Source organism: Capricornis sumatraensis, chromosome 12 (assembly GCF_032405125.1).
Source record: "Capricornis sumatraensis isolate serow.1 chromosome 12, serow.2, whole genome shotgun sequence".
Lineage (NCBI taxonomy): Eukaryota > Metazoa > Chordata > Mammalia > Artiodactyla > Bovidae > Capricornis > Capricornis sumatraensis.
In genome coordinates, this window is record NC_091080.1 from 26,000,857 (window position 1) to 26,026,071 (window position 25,215).

General features: G+C 38.1%; 1 protein-coding gene across 2 annotated transcripts in view; it reads right to left on the reverse strand.

Annotated features, from left to right (window-relative positions):
* Positions 1–12,552: 12,552 nt before the first annotated feature.
* The window catches only part of ZC3H13 (zinc finger CCCH-type containing 13), a 106,510-nt gene continuing 93,847 nt past the window's right edge, over positions 12,553–25,215 (reverse strand). The window contains exons 15-21 of one of the 2 annotated variants that reach the window (XM_068984265.1): positions 23,783–24,961; positions 22,621–23,139; positions 20,065–20,214; positions 18,194–18,394; positions 15,529–15,692; positions 13,548–13,731; positions 12,553–13,196 (exon numbers count right to left, since the gene is read on the reverse strand). In XM_068984265.1, coding sequence (XP_068840366.1) covers positions 13,561–13,731; positions 15,529–15,692; positions 18,194–18,394; positions 20,065–20,214; positions 22,621–23,139; positions 23,783–24,961 — 2,384 coding nt within the window. In that variant the 3' untranslated portion in view covers positions 12,553–13,196; positions 13,548–13,560. Of the gene's footprint in view, positions 13,732–15,528; positions 15,693–18,193; positions 18,395–20,064; positions 20,215–22,620; positions 23,140–23,782; positions 24,962–25,215 lie in introns of both variants that reach the window. The other variant, XM_068984266.1, reaches the window with a different exon arrangement.

A 25,215-nucleotide genomic window follows, 5' to 3' on the forward strand; every position in this document is an offset into this window, starting at 1 on the left:
GTAAACTCATAAAATGTATTTCATCTTTCCAAAGAAGTATATGTATTTCCTAGATCTCTCCACTGAAAGGGCCTAGAGGCAAGCTACTGGTCTTTAAATACCACCCTCATTAAAAGAAAGATGGACGTTTCGAGAAATGGCTGATTCTCCAAAAATGGCAAGAAATGTACAAAAATAATCAGGAAACATCTTATACTAGAAAATAGGGAAACTTAAAGAATGGAGTCATGTAAAAAAGTTTAGTAGCCATTTTGCAAAAGGTTCCCTTTGTCCAGATGGGTCTAACTGTGCATCAACAGGAATAATAACTCCATTGGATTTAGTCAGATCAGATGTGTAAATGCATGAGTATTTGATTGTATTTAAAAAATCCTCAGATGTAAGCTATTATATATAGAATGGATAAACAAAAATGTTCTACTGTATAGCACAGAGAACTATATTCAATATCCTGTGGTAAACCATAATGAAAAAGAATACATATATATATATAACTGAATCACTTAGCTGTACAGCAGAAATTAACACAACATTGTAAATCAACTCTACAGTACTTCAATTAAAAAAAAGTTACTTTTGAGGGGTGGTGGTGATGGGTGAATAGAAGGAAACTGTAAGTGCTTATCTTTTTACCTATATGAATTATATCTTATTATAGTCAAACAATTGATGAGGAAAGTTTCTCCTTATGAAAGGCTTCCCATTTATAAATGGAGAATGATGGAATGTAATTATATCATTATGTTTTCAACATATAATAAAATAATGGATATAGATAATAATAGTCAATGCCTGGTATTATCACAAACCAAAACATGAGCAGATAGTACATGTTCCTCTTGGAAGTACACACAACCACTCATGAAGTATTTTAGCCCAAATCACCTAATTTCATTGTATTCAGGCCACTATTTCTCAAAGAGGTTACCACTTTTTTTTTTTTTTTTTTTGGTGCATTACCACTTGCATGTGGGATCTAATCTAGTTCCTTGACCAAGGATTAAAGTCAGGGTCCCCCTGCATTGGGAGCATGGAGTCTTAGCCACAGGACCACCAGGGAAGGGCCCAGAAGACGGCTTTTCTTTGATGGGACAAGAAACAGGGCTGGAGAGGACAAGAGTGAGCACTAGGGATGAATGGGTGGTGCGACTGGAGCGTTGATCAGGGAGTGTTCGTCTCTGCAGTAGGCAAGGTAGGTGATTCTCAGGAGGGTGTGTAAGGAGGGACGGCTCCTTGTTCTTCAAGATGAAGGTCAAGATCCAGGGGTTTGTGGGGAGGGGAAAGAAAGCCTGATTGAAGTTTCGTTAGGTTAAATTAGTGGACGTGTAGCGCTAATTGGCCATGGGGACCAAACAGTTCAGCTAATCACTTATGAGACAGAGAGTGGGAATTTGGAGGATCTAAGTCTAGCCTTGTCATGGATAAACAAGCAGGTCATCCACAAGTCTATTTTTAAGTTTGTGGGCAACGGTGTTTCTTTGCAGGAAGCCATTTCTGGGACTCATAGGACAAAGCTTGGTTCAACATTGTCAACTGAATACCAAGAATTATGTAAAATGTCTACAATGATAGAAAGAAAACAGCTGACTCTTGATAGTTAACTTTCACTTCTCTGATCTATTTGAATACATCATAATGCTAAAAAGGATATGCATCTAGGACAAAGTATACCAGGATTAGGACAATACTATGAGTTATGAAACAGTAATGTTACATTTCAGTGTTATCCAGAAAGCCTCTGGCATTTGGGATTTTAATTCAAATAAAAATATAATTTCAGCCTGCTTGTGATTAAGATTAGGTTGAAGTCCTTATGATTCAATATAATGTTTTTAGTTCCCCATTTTTAATGTTTTAAAAACTGTTTTCAACTGAAGAAGTCTTAAACCAGCTTAAGCTATCTACAGCTTAAAGTATGTATGCACTTAGAGAGTTCTTATTTAAACTTATATTTTATGAACTCACTGTTAGTCACTAAAGGCTGATATTACTTACGCTCAGCAGGTTCATTTCAATTCCCAGTATTTAAGCTCTTCACAGTTAAAATACCAAAAAGGCTTACTCTACATTATGTACCAACAGCATGAAAAACCATTTTCATAATTGAAGCAACTCTCAACTTATGCATACAAAACATGTTCAAGATCAAGGAAGTACCTCCTACCCATCTTCCGTATCAACAGAGGAATTTTCTCTTCCCACACAAAGAGGAAAGAAATTTCCACACAGATGGTTTTTGGAGTGTGGGTGGGGGAAATGGCAGAAAGGAGTTAATGGCCAGCAATTAATTATCAGCCACATCAAAAATAGGCACCCCTACCTTATCTGTGCTGCTAAAGTCTCCTTCCCTGCGCACACCCACCCCTGGGGGCAGGGCCTTTCATGTTTCCATTAATAAGTAGTTTAGTTCACATTTTGAATGGGAAGGAAAGCCCGTGCAACACTAGTTAGCAGTGTGCATGGGCACGGGTACAAGCCCTGACCCACAGGGACCCCACGTGGGGTCTGTCACCTGTCACCCCCCCAGGTGACAGACCAGTGCACAGTAAACAGGTCTCTCTCAATTAAAAAAACAAACCAGCTTCCTCTGGTTTAATTATATAAAGTTTTGCCTAGAATTTTCCGCTAACCTAACAGATTCTTGATTGAACAGTGACACCACTGGCATGTGCTATTTCCCATCCCTGCCAAGTCTGCTTGTTAAAGATAAGTGCCCCAAGTTTAATTTATGCCATACCCCGTGGAGTCTGATAGAAAATAAAAGCCAGTACCTATTTAAGAATTGTAATATGAGATTCGTTTCCAAAGGAACAAAGATCTTCGGGCAAGATGGTAATAATCTCTCATATGTAGCCACTAGAAATGTCATCGACTTATTATGAAATTATCAACTAGCACTTTTAACTTCAAAATGACTAAAAGAGCTTCTTGGTTGGATGCCTGACTTTAATAGGAAACCTGTCCACATTTGCCCTTTAGGGAATTCACATTCTCTCTGAACCATCCAATTCAAGGATGAACCTATTTAACATTTTCATTAGCACAATTCAAAGATTAATTAAGCAATCATCTCATCAAGGCTCCTCACCAGTGGTTGTTACCAGGTTTGCTAGTTAACTTCCTGAAGCTAAATCCATGGTGGTGAATGTTCTAGGCAGCTGGTTAACCATAGTAACAGTATTGACAAAGTTTATTGCTGCATTTAATTGCCCTTGATAGTTTGGAACAGTTGTAATGAATTTATAAATACTTCGCATGAGACAGCAATGCAGATGGAAAGAATTGGCATTTATCCATGGGGAGCCTGAGACAGAGCAAGAATGAAGATCATAATCGAGACAAGATTGCTGCCACCAATGTAAAAACCTGTATTCTAGTTTACATTTAAAAAATAATTGTTATTTTAATCATTTTGTCCTCCCCCCCATCACTTACAGATGAAACTGATACGGAAAAAATAATGCAGAGAACTAAAGTCTGGGAACTACAGAGTACAATTTAATGAGGCCTAAGAAATCTCCATGACCTATATTTGCATGTTAATATAGAAAAAAAAAAGCTACACTAAAAGGATGGCAATTTTAAGTGAACTCAGCTAAAATCTGACCATTTATAATGGTTTTATCACAAAACTCCTGTCCTTACTTAGAGGAATAAATCCAAAGGAAAAAAACTGTCCACAAATTGTATGACAGAGTAGACGTTTTAGCTCCTCCCATGACTGGATTCAGTAAACACTTGTGTTCACTACTGTTAAAAGATAAACTAAAGCATGTTAATAATCTTAAATTCAGAAACAGAATCAGGGACATAGAGACTAGACTAGTGGTTGCCAAAGGGCGGGAGGGATGAATAGGAAATTTGGGACTGGCAGATGCAAACTGTTATACATAGGATGGACAAACAAGAAGGTCCTTTTATGTAGCACAGGGTACTACTGTCAATATCCTGTGATAAATCATAATGGAAAAGAATATTTTTAAAAATGTATATTACTGAGTCACTTTATGGTACAGCAATAATTAACACAGCATTGTAACTCAACTAAAGCAGTAGCAGTGTTAAGTGTTCAGCTCTTTGCGACCCCATGGACTGTAGCCCGCCAGGCTCCTCTGTCCAAGGAATTCTCCAGGCAAGAAAACTGGAGTGGGTGGCCATTCCCTTCTCCAGGGAATTCTTCCCAACCCAGGGCTCCAGTATTCTTGCCTGGAGAATCCCAGGGACAGAGGAGCCTGGCGGGCTGCCATCTATGGGGTCGCACAGAGTCAGACACGACTGAAGCAACTTAGCAGCAGCAGCAGGGATCAACCTGTATCTCGTGCATTGCAGGCAGTCTTTACCATCTGAGTCACCAGGGAAGCCCAGTTTTAAAAAATTCTTTACAGTTTCAAATGGGCAGCACCAAACCGGAAGTGATTAGAAGCCCCTTCTCCAAGGGGGGCTGTGACGTGACTTTTATAGAGAAGAGGGTGAAGCAAAGCAAGGAAATTATTTGATGGGCTGTAGCTTAAGCAGCTGCCTCATTTGGGAAACCTTTGTTGGCTGGCTGTGATTGGTTATCCTTAAGTTTTAGGGTTTTCTTTGATGTTTCATAAAAATTTAATTTTATTGAAATATTGTTGATTTACAATGTTAATTTCTGCTGTGTAGCAGTAATAATTTATTCATGTGTGTGTGTTCAGTCAGTCATGTCCGACTGCAACCCCAGACTGTAGCCTACCAGGCTCCTCTGTCCATGAGATTCTCCAGGCAAGAATAGTAGAATGGGTTCCCACTGCCTCCTCCAGGGGATCTTCCCGACCCAGATCGAACTGCGTCTCCTGCATTGGCAGGCAGATTCTTTACTATCCTGGCCACCTGGGAATCCTTAGTTACACATAGATACATTCCTTTTCATATTCTTTTCCATTATGGTTTATCACAGGATATTGACTATAGTTCCCTGTGCTATGCAGTAGGACCTTGTTTTTATCCATCCTCTGTATGCTAACCTCAAACTTCTAATCCATCCTTCTCCCACGTCCCCTCCCCGCTGGCACCCACAAGTCTGTTCTCTCTGTGAGTCTGTCTGTTTCGTCGATAAGTTCATTTGCGTCATAGTTTAGATTCCACGTGTAAGTGACAGTACATGGTATGTCCTTAGATTTTGATTTCTTAACCTTGAAGCATTTTGGGCTGAGGTTTCAGGTGGCTTATAGAAGCTGCTAAGGCATTACAACCTCCTCAGTCTAATGGCCTTCTTGTTAAATTAATACTGTGTTCAAGGGAAAAAAACCACTATAATGAGATGGGAATGGGGACTAAAAGGTACAGTTAAAAATGGTGTTTTGAATACAAGCTGTTCCTAATTTGGAAAACAATCTGGACATGCATCCCACCAACTAGAATGTAACTACAGGAGTGACATACCAGGGGCTGTGATAACGTACAGACGAGATGTGCTGTGACAGACAAAAAGTGCAGAGAGGAGAGAGTATTTGACTGGAAACAGGAAAAGGAAAAATTCACCAAAGTGGCATTTAACTGTATCTAAAGGATAAACACCAATTTAATAATAAAGGAGGCACTGGAGTGATGAGCAGGCAGGTGTCTTCAGGAGGAAGTGGCAAACATCCAACATTTATTAATAAAGTATTTATACGTCTGGCTGTAGGGGAGAAAAAGTTTCCCTCAACCCTCTTAGGACCCCTAGCTAGGTCTGAAAATTAAACAGATTAACAGGAGAAAAGCATTCAGATTTATTTAATATAAATGGATGCAACACAGGAGCTTACATAAGAAAGTGACTTGAAGCTGCATGTATACTCAAGTTTTTCTACTAGGTTTGATGAAGAGTGGAAAGTTGTGGAGAAATACAACAGGACAAAGGGACTAGGACCTAAATGTAAGAAACTGGTGAAAACTTTGCAAGACCTGTTTGCATAGATGCTTCTCCATATCTCACCATCTTGGAGATAGGGAGGGCACCTCTCCCATGACGGTCTTGTGACCTGTTTCACGGGAAAGGGAGTGGGAGAAGGTCAGAGATCTTCCTGCTTCTGCTGCTTTTCTCAAATTCCTTGAGCTTAAAATAGTTAATACACCAAGGGGGCATATTTGGGGGTAGCTTGTTCTGAACCCTGTCAGTGTCCTATATCAGACACACAAAGGTGGGTAAGATACAGTATCCACGATGCTCAGTCTCACAGAGGATGAGCCAAGCACATGGAGTCACTGGAGGTCCACTGGGTGTGAAAGAAAAATCGTGATGGGAGGGAGATGCAGCAAGGTGGACTGGGGAGAGACTGTGAAGGGCCTTCACAAACCAACTCTGTATTTGGATTTTGTTCTATGGAAAGCAGGAACTGTTCACAGATTTCTAAGTGGAGGAGTGACAGAGAAAGTCCTGGAAACTTAAAATAGTCTACAACCCAACTCCCTTATAGATTGAGAAAGTGACACTCGAGAGATTAAGTGACTTGCTTATTACTTGACAGTGGCAAGCCCCCAGCCAGAAAAACAAGTCGATCGCGTCTGTATTTTAGAGTAACTTATTCTGATGGCAGCATGGAGAATGGATGAGGAAGCTGGGGCTAAGACAGCGTGTCTGAATATTAAGCAGCATGGTCCAAATCAAGAAATGAGACCTAGGATTTAGTGTTAGCGGATGTTTCTCTGTCATTTAGATGTTTTTGTTTAGTTTCCAAACACAATGGGCTTTAAAATCAGAACCATCGTTCATATTCCTTTTCATATAGTCCTGATGCTTCTTGTGCACACATGTGCACTTAGTCACATTTGACTCTGCAACCCCATGGACTGTAACCCACCAGGCTTCCTGTCCATGGGATTTCCCAAGCAAGAAGACTGGAGCGGGTTGCTATCTTCTCCTTCAGGGGATCTTCCTGACCCAGAGATCGAACTCTCATCTCCGGTTTCTCCTACACTGCAGGGGGATTCTTTACCGCTGAGCTATTAGGGATGCCATCTGATGTTTGTTATGATGCACTAAATAAGGTGGAATTCCTACTCCCTGCCTGCAAGTGCTAGGGGCTGTCTTGTATAAACTGTAGGGTGTTTTGCCCTAACTTACTGGTTTTGCAAGAATGAACTATTGTTGCGCTTGATTAATTAGTAGATTGTTGGGGGGTATACTTAACAGTTATTGGATGCAATTTGTAATGCTTAATAAAAAACTCTGAGTTTTAAAATACATTGAGTATTTTAACAATAATGCTGTGGACCTATACTAGGACTATGGCTGTGAGGATGTACAGGATGGATAAGTGAAGTGACCCTCTGTACCCGTTTGCTAGGGCTGCCATAACATGACATCACAGACTGGCTGTAAAACAGAAATTTATTTTTTCACAGTTCTGGAGGCTGCAAATCCAAGACCAAGGTGCCGACAGGGCGATTTCCTCTTTCCTTGGTGTGTAGATGGTTCTCTCTCTTGCTGCCTCTTTCAGGCATACACACTACTCCTGGTGTCTTTTCCTTTTCTTATAAGGGCAACAACAGTCATATTGGATTAGGGGCCCATCCTGTTTCATCATAACTTAATCACCTCTTTAAAGACCACATCTCCAAATATGTTACCTTCTGATGTATTTGTTCACTGGTATTGGGGGTTGGGATTTCAACATATCTACCTGACAGAGGGATGAAATTCAGCCCATTAACATTACAAAGTAGCTGCAGGTATCTTGTATTTGTAGAGTAGATTACAATTTACACAGCAGTTTTACATGCTTATCTCATTTAATTTGAACAGACCTTTGTTATCTGGTCCAAAGTTTTCTTGGTTATAGATGTACCTACAGAAGGATTCTGCTGACAGATTTATCTGGAATGATTAAAGGATACAGCTTGCAGGATCTGCAAAATATATTCCAGTAATCTTCAAATCCCAGCTAGCTCTAGATATAGCTTATATTGAGGATAATACACAAATGTTGAAACTGTGATTTAAACGACATATCTTTTACCTCTTCTGATGAGGGACAAATCCAGTGAAAACAGCACTAAACTAAGCCAAGGAACTATAAAGAAGGCTTGAAGGCTTGACTGGGGCTGGAGAATCTGTTTCCAAGATGGTGCACTCAACTGGCTATTGACACAAAGCCTCGGTTTCTCCACATGGACTTCTCTGCAAAATGGTTTGAAATGTTCTCATGACATGGCAGCTGGCTTTCTCAGACTAAGTGATCTAAGAGAGCAAATAAGAAACTATAGTGTCTTATGATCTAGGCTTAGAGTCACTCACCTTTACCATTCATGTTTCTCCATTTGTTTTGAGTCAAGTCCAGTCCATGTTCAGGGAGTTCCCATAATTATTTTATTTTAAAATTGAAGTATAGTTGACTTAGATAATTAAAGTGATTCAGTTATATATACTTTAAAAAATATTCTTTTCCATTCTGGTTTATCACTGGACATGGAATATAGTTCTCTGTGTCATAAAGTTGGATCTTTTTTATCCTCCTATATATAAAGCTTGCCTCTGCTCACCCCAATCTCCCACTCCATCCTTCCTCCAACCCCTTCCCCCTTGGCAACCATAAGTCTATTCTCTATGTCTGTGATTCTATTTGTTTTATTGATAGATTCGTGTCCTAGTTTAGATTCCACATATAAGTGATACCATTCAGTATCTTTCTTTCTCTTTATGACTTCACTTAGTATATAATTTCTAGGTTCATCCATGTTGCTGCAAATGGCACTGTTTCATTCTTTTTATGACTGAGTAGTATTCCATCACATATATGGACATCTTCTTTATCCATTCACCTGTCGAGGGACATGCAGCTTGTTTCTGTGTCTTGGCTATTGTGAATAGTGCTGCTATGAACATAGGGATACAGGTATCTTTTTGAATTAGTTTTTGCATGGATGTATGCCTAGGGCTGGGATTGCTGGATCATATGGTAATTCTATTTTTAGTTTTCTGAGAAACTTCCATACTGTTTTCCACACAGTTGCACCAATTTACATTCCCACCAACAGGTAGGAGGGTTCTCTTTTCTTCACACCCTCTTCAGCATATATTGTTTACAGACTTTTAAACGTATCTCACTGTAGTTTTGATTTGCATTTCTCTATTAATTAGCAATGTTGAACATCTTTTCACATGCCTCTTGGTCATCTGTATGTCTTCTTTGGAGAAATGTATACTCAGAGCTTCTGTCCATTTTGGGGTTGGGTTGTTTGGGGTTTTTTTGTTGAGCTGTATGAGCTATTTGTTTATTTTAGAAATTAAGCCATTGATGAGTCACATTGTAAATAATTTTTTCCATTCCATTCTCTTAATTGGAGAAGTAGATAGGTAGGTAGATAGTTTGCTATCTACCTAGCTAACAGATATATCTAATGTACATTAATGTCAGGAGGAAAATCTGACCTAGAAGCCATAACCTGAAGTTTCCTGTCCTGTGCTCTGAGCTCCTGATGAGCCAACTGACACATCTTTGGCATGTCTCTGAAACACTCTGTCTCAAAGCTTCTAAAATTTCTCTTTTGATTTCTTCTTTGACCCACTGAAGTAGCCTCCAAATACTTGTGAATTTTCCAGTTTTCTTGTAATTGACTTCTAATCATACTATTGTGCTCAGAAAAAATGACTGATACTGTTTTGCTCTTAAACTTACTAATATTTTTTGTGTCCTAACATAAGATCTATCATGGAAATATTCCATGTGTACTTAAGAAGAATGTTACTTTGAGTGGAATATTCTGTATTATGTTTCTTCTAAGTCCACTTGGTACAATATGTCCTTTTAAGGCAAATATTGCCTCATTAATTTTTATCTGGATGATCTATCCATGATGAAAATGGAATATTAAAGTCACCTACTACTATTATCAATTTCTTTGTAGGTTTATTAATATTTGCTTTATTTAGGTGCTCTATGTCAGGTATGTAAATATTATAAAATGTTATATTCTCTTGTCAGATTGACCTCTTTATCATTATACAATGAACTTCTTTGCTTCTTACTACAGTTTTTGTCTTAAAAGTCTATTTTGTTGGATATAAGTATAGCTACTCCAACTTTCTTTTGGTTTCCATATGCATGGAATATCTTTTGCTATTCCTTTGCTTTCAGTCTGTGTGTGTCCATAGATTTGAAGTGAATCTCTTATAGGCAGAATATAGCTAGGTCTTGGTTTTTTAATCCATTCAGCCACTTGATGTCTTTTGAGAATGTAGTCTCGTTACATATAATTATTGGTGTGTACTTATTACCATTTTGTTGTTTTCTGGCTACTCTGTAATTCCTTTTTTTCCTCTTGCTCTCTTTGTGATTTGATTTTCTGTAGTGGGTATGCTTAGATTTTTCTATCTTTTGTATATCTTTTATAGGTTTTTGCTTTGTGGTACCTATGAACTCAAGCTAATTGTAATTACAATTCTACACTGTAATCCCCACCATTTTATTTTAAAATTTATTTATTTATAAATAAGTGTTAATGTTTGTTAATAAAAAGGTACAAATTTTAACAAATCATTATGGCAGAAGTTATTTTTACTAATTTTGTCTTTTAACCTACACACTAGCCTTATAAGGACTTAACCCATTACTGTCACATTAGCTTTTTCTGAATTTTACTATATATTTACCTTTACCAGAGATTTATATTTTGCTTTTCTTGCTAATAATTAGTATGCTTTCACTTCAGCTTAAAGTCCCTTTAATATTTCTTGTAAGGCTGAGACCAGTGGTGATTAACCACATTAGCGTTTCCTGTGTAGGAAAGTCTTAATCTCTCTATTAACTTTGCCAGGCAGAGAATTCTTGGTTGGAAGTTTTTTTCCTTTCAGCACTTTGAATATCTCATCCCACTTCCTTCTGGCATGTAAAGTTCCTACTGATAAAGTCTGCTGATAGTAGTATAGGGCTTCCTTTATTAAGTATCAAGCAGTCTTTTCCTTGCTGCTGCTAAGATACTCTCTTGGTCTTTAACCTGAACCTTAATTACAAGATGTCTCAGTATGGGTCTCTTTATGTTGTTGTTTAGGGGCCTTGTCTCTCCAGGGCAGGTCTTAAAAATTGGAATGCAAAATGTGGAGTTCAAACTCTCCAATCCTCAGGGAGAAGGCAGGGTTGCAACTTCCCTCCTGATTGTGGGTCTCCACACTGAGAGTGGAGTTGACGGTGAGATTTTTGTCTCAGCCTCTACCAGTTTAGAAGTGGGTTTTTCCTTGTAGGAGTCTCTCGGCTAATGTTGTTTTTTCTTTTTTTCAGAGGAAACTGTTTCTATCTTGAGCTGGAACCCATATCCTTTTAAAATAACAAATTGAAAGCATCACTGACACTATAGATACTGTTTACCTTAATCTTTACCCAACTGAACAGTAAGGAATAACAGGGGATGTTCTGCTGACGCCACAAATTCTCAGATTAATGGAGCTAAGTCACAAGTGGTCATGGGGAAGGATGGGAAAGATAACCTGCAATTACTGATCAGAATAAAGAGAAGTGACAGGTCAGATTTTAACATATTAAGGTACTACTTGAGTATGGTGAGAATTTTTTTATGAAAAAGTTAGTACAAGACTTTACAAAACAGGACATCTGCCCTTCCCAAAAGAAACCAACTGATTCCACAGAATGTAAGTATCTGTTAACTCTCATTTTATTTACTGTGGATTGCAGACATAGTCTTGCCTCTTCCCTAGCTGGACAACTCCTTATTGCGAGCAGCTATAGTCCAGGTGTGGCAAGTGGACAAAATTCATCAGTTACGAGACAGAAGACTTTACTAACAAACAGTTTATAGATCAAAAGATGTTTCCACGAATACTGGTCCAAGAAATTTTATGGAAAATCCAACAAAAGTTCACTTTTGAAAAATTTTATGGGTGTATGATTAGCGATACACAGAATGTTTAATTTTAAAAATATTATGAGACTTAACACTACATTCCCATTGGGAGCATAAAGCTCTGAGTACTGTGACTAAGCAAAGAAAGAGTTTTAAACTTTTCTTTTACAACATAACAAAAGGTATTCAAACTAAAAAGGCAACAGATTTGACTAAATGGCAAATTTACCTATATAGTTTTCATTCTGTAAAGAAATACTCCTAAAAGTCACTGGACAGAACAAGATAACCATAACTTTTGTTATAAATCTTTATGTTACAGAGAACACTATTAATCACTAAAACAGAAGGTAATTTTCTAAAGGGTATTCATTCTCCAGGTCATTGAAGAATTTTACATTTTTTCCTTATTCAAAAGATTTACCAATTGGTAAGAAGAAACAGACACCTGAAAAATCTTTTTGCTTACCTTTTTGGTTTTTGCTTTGCTACTTGCAGTTTTCTTATACACGCTTTCCAGGTCATTTGGAAATATGACTACTTCCTTTGCTGGGTAAGTATTTTATAAAAATTAAGTGTACAATGACTACAATGAATATTCCTGAATATAAACTTTCAACCTGTGACAGTATATTACCCATAGAGAAAAGGTACAAAACTACTGAGACAGGTAACGTAGAATTAGTTTCAACAAAAACCTGTGAAAGGCAATTGGCAAATTACAATTTTGATTGGTTTCCTTCATTATTTTTACTGTCTGCCCACAAATACTGCTGTTTGGAGTCCATTTCAGATACTTCTAAGAGTCCACTTCATGAGTTAAATATGTATATACAAAATAAAGCAGATATACTGTAACTTATTAAAAGTAAATTGCTTTATATATTATAGGTTGGAGGCAGGTTAATATAATCAAAGGTTACAGTTCTGAAAAGTATGGTTGTTTCAAGTATTACTGAGCTATATACTTAAAGTACATCCTCAACTCTTATCACATTATTTACAGCTGTCCAATAACGCAGTAAAATATCTGAAGTATAAAAACATAATGTTGATGACAAATGTTTTTGAACATCAGGAATAAGATTAATGAACAAAGTAAATCTAGAACAAGGGAAGGTACATTTATTAAAAATAAAAATAGTTGACAATCTCTGATAACAAACAAAACCATTGAGAATTGAAATATATCCAATATACATTGTAACAATGCACATATATTTTAAAAAACTGAAGAGTCATTAAGCAGTTCTGCTTAGAATTTCAGAAAACAGGACTGTGGCTTGTTCCTGCAGAGGCCGGCCCACACCCAGCAGCCCCTCTGTGTCCTGCGTCACAGTGGCGCACGGTGTGTGTGTGTGTTTATTCAGTGAACAGCAGAATCGCAGTTTCTGTAAGGATGATCCAGTACATAAGTCAGTGGCTCTGGCTCCATTTCATAAAAAAATTCGTGTAGGCTAGAAGCGTAAGGATGACTGTTTTCAAAAGCTTCAGTTTTACCAAAAGGTACAGAATAAATTACAACTCAATCTAGATGCTTTCACATTATTTTGGACAGTGTAAAAATTTATGTAAAATCTTAAGCTCGCCAAACTAGTGTCTTTAAACTTTATCAAAAGTTCAGCACTATTTTAGCATGACTGGTAAGTCTTTTCTGTCTTTGTCACTAATAATGCTTGTCTAACCAAAGAAGTTTGAAAAAGAATAAGCACTGCTGAAGGAAAATAGTACCAAAAATGTACCTGGACTTCAGTCTTAAGACACACACAGTTCCTGTTGGATACTGGACTGTGAAAGTTTATTATCTTCAGTCTTTTCAGGTCCTGGGGCTTGGCACATCGTCTTTCGCTTAAATAATCGAAGACTCAGTCGTAACAGCTCATTGTCTACCACTGGAGCATTTGTATAAGCTTGTTTTACTGTGCCCTATTTGGAGAAAAAGTTTAAAAAGAGGTAGATTAGGTGACAGTAGAAAAGACAGGTTTAGCTGCTAACAAAGATCAGTTATAAGAAAAATCAGTTTGGGATAGGCATTAAGCTAGCTGTGCGTACATGCTAAGTCGCTTTAGTCGTGTCAGACTCTTTGTGACCCCATGGACTGTAGCCCGCCAGGCACCTCTGACCATGGGATTCTCCAGGCAAGAATACTGGAGTGGGTAGCCATGCCCTCCTTCAGGGGGCATTCCCAATCCAGGGATCAAACATCTCCTGCACTGGCAGGCAAGTTCTTTACTAGTAGTGCCACGTGGGCTGTACTGGATATTTAAAAGCAAAATTAAGAAATGCTGTTTTCAGACTCAAGGAATCTTAGAAAAGAAAGCAATCTTGACAATCCCTGACAGGTAATCAGGTAGCTTTCACTTCATTGTTTCCAATGACAAAACAAAACAACAAAAACACATGGCACATTATATGAAGTTCCACACTAATTCAATCTTACTTTCACAGGGCACCGAACATTCCACACTCCTTACTGGTCTGCTAATGTGCCATAAGATGCAGGCTCTAGAACTGAACAAATTCTCCAAAGACAGCTGATCCACGCAATCTACTGAGAAACTACCACCTTCTTTGTTCTAAGAGGTAGACCTCTATTATTGGAACCTAAAGCTATCTTAGAAGTTTTGAAAGTTACTGTCGTGAAATTTTGTTTAACATTCTCCAACCATGAATAATGAAAATAGGGTAAGATTTGCTATTTCCAGCACTCTGCTATTTCTCTTCTAGAATCCTTATAGGAACAATGATGCCTTTTTTTGCAGTTGTGATACACTAAAACTGGCTTTTTATGTATACAGTTCTATGAGTTTTTAACTCATGTTTATAGTTAAGAAACCATGAGCACAATCAGAATAGAAGAGAGAAATTTCATCATTCAAAAAAAAAAGAAACCCTTCCTTTGCTTTCCCTCTGAACTCCACCTTCTTCCCTACTCTAACCCCTTATAACCAACGATATAATGGCCAAACCATAACAGAACTTTGATAACGTCATGTCTGTGATCTGCCCTCAACTGGAAGGATTTACAAGGTTCTGAACAATGGTTCTCAACGAGAAATTTGCAGGGGTGTTTTTAGCTATAATTTTTGAAGGGTACTATGGCACATTAGAGAAGGAACCAGGAAATGTTATAAAATATTTTTTATAAAAAGGGAGCAGGAGTCTGATGACACTGCAAACCATACAGCCTCTCAACTGGGGTTCCTTACCTGAAGCAAACAGAAAATAGCTGGGTTTCAAGTCCTTTTATTCTGCTCAAGTAAATGCTTACATGTAATCACTTCTATTTATTTCCTCTCTTCAACTTGGTATATTTTCATAAACACTATATATATAAACACATTCTATATAGTAATAAAATCTCCTTACCACTCTATCTGGGAAATGTTTTTCCTTGATCTTCAATTTAAATAAATTTCTAGTGTATTTTATTACTGAAAGAAACTTTGCAAATGAAAAGTATTTCACAGGAATAGAGTATTTTAAATTTTCTTTAAGTCTCAGTAACAATTTGCTATTCAAAACAAATGTTCTTCAATAGTATTAAAGTAAAATAAAAGATATTATAAATTCTAATAAAATTTTTTCTCTTACATGTGTATATGACTGGGAAACCAACTCATAAAAACATAATGAGACCTCAACCTCACCGTAAAGCAATCAAATGAAAAATATGTCCATACGACTCAACACTTTCTGATTTTTCTAAGGAAATAACAGTACCTTCTCATTTTTCACAAGCTGCTTTCGGATTGCAGAATCCCGTCTGAAGCATAACGCTTTACAACATGGTCCAAGATTACTAAGCAGATTTGCTCTTTCCTCTTTTCGTAGTAATGCAGCCATGTTGAGAGCCCCGAGTTCATGTTCAAAGAGACTGTCTGTATCTTTCAAAAAAAAAGAACACATTAAGGCTTCTGAAAACAGAAGTGTTAACAATTGCTTGGATGAATATTCCACAAAGTCTATATATTATCGAAGTTACCAACACTGACTTCCCTTGGTGGCTCAGATGGTAAAGCGTCTGCCTACAATGCAGGAGACCCGGGTGCAGTCCCTGGGTCAGGAAGATTCCCTGGAGAAGGAAATAGCAACCCACTCCAGTACTCTTGTCTGGAGAATCCCATGGACAAGGGAGCCTGGGGTAATACTGGGAAATTAGGATTGACATATACACACAACTGTGCATAAAATAGCTAGTAGGAAGCTGCTGTACAGCACAAGGAGCCCAGCTCAGTGCTCTGTGAGGACCTAGAGGGGTGGGATGGCGGGGGGGAGTCCAAGAGGGAGGCGACATTTGTATACATACAGCTGATTCACTTCACTGCGCAGCAGAAACTAACACAAAACTGTAAAGCAATTATACTCCAATTTAAAAATTACATACTGAGCAGGGATATACTTTCTTCAGTATTGGGACACAGAAACAGACAAAATGGATTAGAAAAAAAAGTCAGTATCAGTTATTTCTCAAATATTTACCAAATACTATGTGTCACATACTATTCAAAGCAATGGCAAAATTAGTAGTACAGATCATCAGACACTGGATATAGCAGTAAATAAAGTCCTATTCCTGAGAGAGCTTCTATTCAGTATCATATATTAGTTCTCTAATAAAGCTATCTCACCACCAAAAAACAGGACTACTTGGTAAAGTGTTAGTCATTCAGTCGTGTCCGACTCTTTGAGACCCCATGGACTGTAGCCCACCAGGCTTCTCTGCCCATGGGATTTTCCAGGCAAGAATACTGGAGTGGGTTGCCATTTCCTCATCCAGGGAATCTTCCTGACCCAGGGATTGAACCCGGGTCTCCTATATTGCAGACAGATTCTTTACTGTCTGAGCCACCAGGGAAGCCTGGACTACTTGGTAAGGAAAAATCAAATCCCTCTTTACAGTGATCATTAGTCAGGGACAAACTATAGTCTGATTTTGCTAACTATGTAACAGTTTTAACTTGAAATGCCATTAACAAAAGTCACAGAAGCAAATAGCTGCAGATGTGGATAAGACCTTAGGGGTTTCGTTACATCATTTTATGCCCACAGGAGTTACGTGCTTAAGATCACAGAGCCAATCAAACAAGGGAGAAAGAATGGGGAAAGAACTTAAGACAGTGGTCATTTGTCAGATTAACACATATTCACTTATAATTTATGTTTCTGACACATACAGTCTATGTATATTGGGCCATATTAAAATCAAGACAGTTTCTGCTTATACTAAGCTGAAGAGACAACATGTATTCATGAAACATAAAACAAACTTTTTCCAATTTTATATCAGTAAAAAGCTCAATTCTTTTACCTCAAACTTTTTCACTCTCATGAACATGATAGAACATTAAATAATCTTACTGCTTTCACCTTTATACCTCCTATCCTTTTCACATTCCTCTTCCCCATTAATAAAGTATTAATAAGCTGCCAAAACACAGGGGATCTTCCCAACCCAGGGGCTGAACCTGGGTCTCCTGCATCGTAGGTGGATTCTTTACCATCTAAGCCACCAGGGAAGCCCAAAAATACTGGAGTGGGTAGCCTATCCCTTCTCCAGGGAAACTTCCTGGCCCAGGAATCAAATTGGGGTCTCCCGCATTGCAGGTGGATTCTTTACCAGCTGAGCTACCAGGGAAGCCCAATAAGCTGCCAAAACACAGTGAGGTAGGTTTCAGATAACAGGAGGGGAAAAAAAAATTCTACAAACTAAAAATGTTCTGGAATAATAAAAAGCTGTAGCTGTTTTCACTGTCTAAAATCAATGTGATAAAGTATTTTCAAACTAAATACAGTAGGAGTATATACTAGGCACCACTGCATGTCAAAAACTATTCTAAGTGTTTTACTTGTGGTAACTCATTTGCTCCTCCTAACAATCAGGTGGCTTGGCAGTATAATTACTCCCAGTGTGCAGATGGTGACAGTAACATATAGATTCCTGTTGGAATCCAGGCCATCTGGTTCACAGACTGAGTTCTTAAGCACTTTGTAAAAGGCTCAATCTAAACATCTGCATTTGAGCAAAATTCTCCATTTCCCAGGGGAAAGCACTGCCGGGATTATCAATCTGCTTAGATATGAAAAATATCTAAGTTCACTTTCCTAAGATCTACCTCATTTAGCCCTGGGCAAACCACTGAGCACTTTCACACTTACCTGTTAATTTTGATGCAGAAAGATCACTGTGCTATGTTTACAACTTATCTGTAGGTTTAAATTTCTCTCAAAATAAAACAAACTTTGACCATGAGGATTAAATAATGAAAATAAATGATTCTTTAAAAAAAATTCTTATAACTGCTACATAAGAACAGAACAGAATCCTTTTCAAAGGCATCTTCATATTTATATTAGACATTACACACTTAAATTGGGATGGAATTACCTTTGGGCTTTTCTAAAAGTCTCTGACATGTTTCTTTGACTTTTGTAAAGAGCTCAGGACCAGCCAACTTTTTAGAAATGCCAACTCGCAGCATAACAGCTCCAGGTGTGAATTTTAAGAGCGCGGCCCCAGGCTCTCGTGGTTCTTTTGGATGCTTTGGCATAAGACCAGACCAATCCACGTCTATCACATCTAGCGGATCTACAAAAAGTTATACAATTTTCTTACACCAAGAAATACCATTCCTGTTATCCAGGGAGAAATACAGATTGCAAGACACAGGAAAGCAAACAATAATTAATTTTAAAAAGGCATATTCTTAAAAGATTTTCTATAAAAACTAGTATTTAGAATCTAAGAAATTTTACAAATAAACTTCCTCACCAAAGGAAAATAGTAAAGAGGTCATAGGCAAATGCTCCCACCCACCCACATTTCTTTTATATGTGGAATCTAAAAGAATCAAACAAAAAAAAAGAAATCCAAACTCACAGATACAGATATTGGTGGTTTCCAGAGGGGGAGGGATATGAAGGTTAGACAAAATGTGTGAAGGGCATCAAGAGGTACAAACTTGCAATGATAAATAAATCATGGCAATGCAATCTAGAGTGTGGTAACTCTAGTCAACAACACTGTATTCCAACATTAGAAGTTGCTAGAAAGTATGAAAAGTTCTCATCACAAGGAAAAAAACTAACTTTGCATGGCGGTAGACGACACCATGTTAAGGTAACTAGACAATGTGGTGATCATGTTGCAATGTATATACAAATGTCTAACCACTATGTTGTGCACCTGAAATTAATGTACTTTATGTCAATTATACTTCAATAAAGAAAAATCCGAAACAAACAAAAAGCAACCAAACAAGCACCTAAGCAAACCCATTTCTACAAATAATGCCTTTACATTGCTTGAGAGAGTCTCAATGAAAGAATTCCACTATTTCACTAAGACTAGGTCTAACATTTTGACACTTGGTACCGGAATCATCCAAGGGTTAATTAAATCTAGGAATGTATTTAGTTTGAATGAGTACATGCACAACAGACAAACACACAGACACTACTTTTTAAAAAACCAAATAATTCATTATGAAAACTTTAAGAATCAGGCAGTGGCTATAATTAAAATTGAGAATAATCTATCGACTGACAAGGAACAGTTTAGGAAATTAATAAAATAATGTTCTATTCAGAAACCCCTAATAGCTGATAATAATAAAAACAACATACATACATTATACATTAGTATAAAAAACTGTAAAATACAAGAGCAAATTAAGTCAAAATAAAGCTTTGATATTCTACATACCCCAAAACCCTTACTATGATAAATTGTTAGTAACAATTAGACTAATTGGGATGATTCAAGAACAATAAAGGTTGTCGATTCATGGTGTAGTCACTGGAGTAAGCTCTGGCAATGAATAAAATACTGTAAGTGAAAATATTACTGAATTTAGAAAATCAAGAGAAGTATAGAAATAGTGTTCAAATACAACCTTAACTTATTAGGTTTCTGAATGGTCATGTCAACAGTTTGTGGAACACAGTTGTGAAGCTCTGTACCATATACCTACCATCTGTTTTAAATTCTAGGTCCTACAATAGGAATCAAACCCTGGAAAGGAAATCTTACAATTGTGCTATTTTAGATACTGCCCTTTTCAATTTATAAGCAATGTCTATTTAAATATGAACAGAGCATAATAACTATAATTTTCACTTTATTGGCCTTTCAATGTTAATTAAAACAACTGGGAAGATTCTGTGTTTTATCAATTCTTACAGCATGAAAGGGAACAAAGAATACCTCAGTATCATAATTAAACACCTTTTATGTTCAACCACCTCTGCAATGATTACCTGGCATCTTCTCCTCATCCTGCTGGTCCTCCCGCTTTTCAGCATCACCTGCCAGAATTTCATCTAGTTCATCATCACTGATTGGCTCGTATCCTTCTCCAGCACCAGATCCCAATGAATGCGCATCATCTAGCTTGGATTCGTCATCTCCTGTTAAACAGAAAAATTAATTTCATGCCAAAGAGAGCATTAAAAGAAAGGGACATCTAAGTGAAAACAAAGAGGAGAGGCTGGGCACACTAAAAAAATTGAGAAGCATTTTTTAATTTAAAACTACATTTCTTAATTAGTCAAAACACTTGATAATTCCAAAAGAAAACTTAAAAATGAATTTAGTTTTAATCACAAGAACACAGTATGGACAGCAATACAGAAATAGGTTATAAGATTACAATTAAAATATGAGAAATAAAATCTTCCACTAACAAATACTAGTTAACTTTTTATAATAAAACTAATTCAGAAGATCCACTAATTTCAGAAGGATGCATTAATTTCTTTATCAAAATAAATTCAATTTTTAAAAGCTTGCAAACTAATTACTAGGATTAATTTGAAGTTTAAATCTTAGCTCATAATATTTTATTCATGATATGAAGAACTCTACAGTGGTGAGGTAGAAATAATTAATCCCCATCCCCCTCCGCCACTGATCTCCCAATTCATCTTCCCTATGCCAATGTTTTCCTTTAATTAATAAATGCAATTTTAAAAGATTGCTGTAATATAATTTTAAAGTATTTTTGTTATTAACCACTACTGTATCTTCCATTTCTTTATTTACCAACTTGTCTCAACTACCTATGCTAAAGCTTTGTCTCTTGGCGAGTTACTTGTAAACCTGAATTATCATAGTACTACACAGTACATTTAAGATTTCTAAGCAGGTTCTATCCATATACTTTACCGAGTTTACAAAACTAGGTTTCAAAATGCAACACTATCTTTTACAGATATAAACTTGCAGCAAATAAACTATGGGATGTTTCTAGTCATTTCTAATAATTTTCTACTCTATTAATTCTGTACTAATCTCCTCATACCCCCACCAATTCACTTCTAAACAATTTTAACAACTTTATTATACAAATATACATCTAAACATAAATGCAAATAAAAGGGTTTTTAACTTTTCAAGCTTATTAAACTATCCTACTTTAAGTGGGTAAAGTTTTTCATTTCACTTCTAAATCTCCATGCCACATTATCCATGATCACAACCAATGAATGGTATATTTTAGGGATGAAGGGCACAAATTCCAATCACAGGAGAGTGATTATGATTAGTTCAAATTACATTCAATTATACCCCAAGGTTGTACCTCCAATAGTACTATGGCTCACAAATTGATGCTACTGAAATTCAAATTTTAGATAAAAATGAATGTGACGACCACTGAGGTAGAAATGTTTTTGTCAAGTAGAAAAAAATATGTTAACAGTTTGGTGTACTGAAATATATCTAACCAAATAACCAAAAGATACAAGGATGTTTATAGTTTTAGAAGAATGTGAACAACGTTATTCTGGGACTAGTGCTACAGTACAGCAAATGAAAGGAATGTAAAATAGTACTGCTCATGTACTAAGCATCCAAGAAGTTTCTTGGGGGCTTAAAGTGGAAAGGGCACATAAGCGCTGGTATCAGAATTGGACAGTTCATGGAGGCAGAATTTCCAGGAGCATTCTCAGGAGAGGCCATTACTATTGTTACCCTGGGCTATAATTCATCACAGAATAAGATGTAGGACAGGTATGGACAGGCAGGACACATTTTCATGCATCAGCTATTTATTGTGTCCTTGCTAGAGGCGTGAAGATAAAGAAATAAAAACCTATGGTGCCTAACAAAGGAGTACAATATAATGGGGAGAGAACCATGGAAAAATAATTTACAATATGGTGCAGAGATGCTATTAAAGATGTATAAACAAGGTGCTTTGGCAATTTTAAAGAGCACCTTTAGCAGAGACGGTTTCACAGAGGAAATAATCTATAAACTGGGACTTGTTGTCTGAGTAAGAAAAGATAGAAGGGAAAAAGTCTGTCAGGCAATGGGAAGAGCAGGCTCAGAGAAGGCTTGAGGAGGGAGACCATCCAGAGAACAGAGGTGAGTCAGTTTGTACAGCAGGCTGGGGGTGAAGGATGGACAAGAGGGCCACACAGTGGAGGCTGGCTCTGACTGGGTAAAAGGGTGTACGTGGCCTTCTCAGAGTCCCTCATTCTAGGAGCTGGTAGTCAGTTTTAATAAGGGACCTGAGCATCCGCAGATTTTACTACCTGTGGCGGGCTCTGGAACTCATTCCTGCAGATACTGAGAGACTGAAGGATGACTATAATTTTCTCTCATTTAGGCTTATTAGAACCAAGTCTACCTTAAAAGTACTAACGAGTACAAGTGTTTAAGTATCATAGGCCTTTTCCTTACAAAATCTATTTTCCCTAAAACAATGGAGTCAATCATCATATCAGATAACCCTTCAAAAGGAAGTACTGGTTTCCTATGAGATTTGAGACGAACCAGGAGAGAAACAGACGGAAACGAGTGACACTCACCTTCCACACTCTCAGTCCTCTCAGCTCTACTTGCATCTTCAAATCCCTGCACAGATCCCAGATCTTTATCCAGCCTTTCTTTATCCAAAGCTCCAGAGTCTCGGGAACCGCCTTCTAGTTCTCTGTCATGGTCACTATCCAGTTTGACTTCACTGCGTTTTACAGACTCTACTTGAGAACCTTCGAACGTTCTGTCCCTGTCCCTCTCCCGGTCCCTTTCCAGGGCATCGGAGAGTAGTCTCTCCCTCTCCCTGTCCAAGTCTCTCCTTTTGTCCCGTTCCCTCTCCCGTTCCCGCAGTCGATCCCGTTCCCTATTCCGGGGCCAATCTTTATCGGCATCCCGCTCCCAGTCTCTCTGCCGGACGTCCCTCCTTTCTCGCTCCCGCTCTCTCTCGTGCTCATAACGGTCGCGCTCTTGAAGCCTCTCTCTGCTGTCAAACGACCCCGATCTTGAATGGACCTGTCGATCTGACTCAGGAGAACTTCTTCTGGAACTATGGCTTCTTGAATCCTGGCGATCTAAAATCAATGTACCATATACAAAGACTTAACACATGATAAATTAAAACTTACAATTTCTCTTTTTCAGTACTTATTTTAGATTATCCAAAGAACTCATCTTAAGGAAAAAAATTCATCTCAAAGAAAAACATCCACCACTCTTCAGTAGTGTCAAATATGCAAAAAGCATGTTTGTTTCCTTATTTCCACTATAACCACAAAAGATCTTTAAAGAAATATGTAAAAAATAAGTAAGCATTAACAGAACTGACCATTTCATTATGTACCTCCTCCTCTCCCCCTACCTCATTTACGCAGTCAAAAGAGAAAAAGCACTGGTTGCAAGAAGCAGAACCAGGTTAAAATTTTTAGGCATCAATAGAGAACCTGAACATGTAAGTGCTTTCCACCAAGATATACTAAGATGCTGGTGTTAAACTGAGTGACATCACTGAATGTACCTCTACTCTACTGGTATTAATGTGATAATAGGTAACATCATGGTGGGATGGCTAAGCTTTTTAAGCTCCTTGAAAAAATTTAAGGCAGTGTATAAACAACTTATCATTTACTTTAAAATTATAATTCAAACAGAACATAAAAATGTACAAAATACACTCACATAAGAAACACTGGTTAGGTTACAATTTGTTTTTATTACCTGAGGAAGTACTTCGACTAGGTTCTCCACGCTTTAGCTGATCAATCCTGGATTTTCTCTCTCCTGTGATTTCCAGACTTTTAGTTTTTTCTCTGTCTCTTGAGCCGCTATGCAGCACTCTCTTTCGACCGTTCTGGTCATCCCCACTTCGATGAGCAGAGTCGTTGGATGGGGAGCGGAGACGGCCAGACGTGTGACTGCGATTGCTCCGGTTGCTGCCGAGGCTGCTGCTCCGCTTCTGATCCACTGGCTTGCGATGCGGTGCGTCTTCTATAGTAACATGAGGCGCCTCTACCTTTTCCGCTCGTGTTCTGTGGCACTTCCTATGGGAGTCTTCACTGGTAAAAGATGTATTGGTGGTGAGGAGGGCGGAGGTGGAAATGGTGGTGGTCGATGTGCTGAAGGCCGTGGCAGGGGTGGCCGCGGTAGCAGACAGAGGAGGCGGGGGAGGAGGGAGAGAAGACGGCGAAGGGGTTCTTCCAGGGGTGGTGGCAGTGGCGGCATGCTCTGGCTCCGTCAGATCCGTGCGGTCAGGCACGTCCTCATCCGACCAGTCACTGAACGCTGTATCCTCTTTCTTCTGAGGGTCCTCCAGAGCGCCATCCTTATCACTGGGCATGTCAGCCGGCTCCTCTTTGGCTGTGATAGGCGGAGTCCTCGGGCCTCTTTTCTTCTTACTCTGCTGCACCGTTTCTTCATCAGAGATGTCAGAATCACCTCTGGACCTCTTACGCTTCTTTTCAACACTTTTCTTCTTCTGCCCTTTTTTTGGTGAAAATACTTGACAATCTTCAGACGCTATCTCTGTGTTACCCCTCCCCATTCCAACATCATCATCTCTCTTTCTCTTAATAGGCTTCTTCTGAATCTTGGCTTTTCTTTTGCTGTCCTCATAAGGTCCATCAGAGGTGTCTCGATCTTCGGATGGGTGGTGTCCTGTCAGGTCTTGTGAACGAGTTCTGGAGCTCTCTGTTATTTCTGTCTGTTCTCTCTGCTTATCTACAGAAGAAACTTTCTCTTTGAAATCTTGCTCTTCATAGCGCCTTGAACTTTCTTTTCTTTCTGGTTTACGATCGTCTTCTCTCCATCTACCCTGCCTGTCTTCTGTAAGGTGTGATGGACTAAGAGAACGTGATTCTTGAGGTCGAACAACCTGGCTCAAGAGTCTGTGTTTTTCATCTAGACCAAAAGATAAAAGTCATCAGACTTTCATCATGTTAACAATACTGCATGTTACCTATAAGTAACAAACCAGTGTCTCCCTTTCCATTTTAAAAGTTTAAAAATAACAATTATTTCCGTAAAAACCGAAGTACAGCTTTACTACAACTAGTGGGAAATGACAAGTGCCACTGTGGTAAAACGACTACATATTTCAAACACATACTTGTTTTTAGTCACAATGTGATATATTCAGAAGCAGCAGAGCAAGT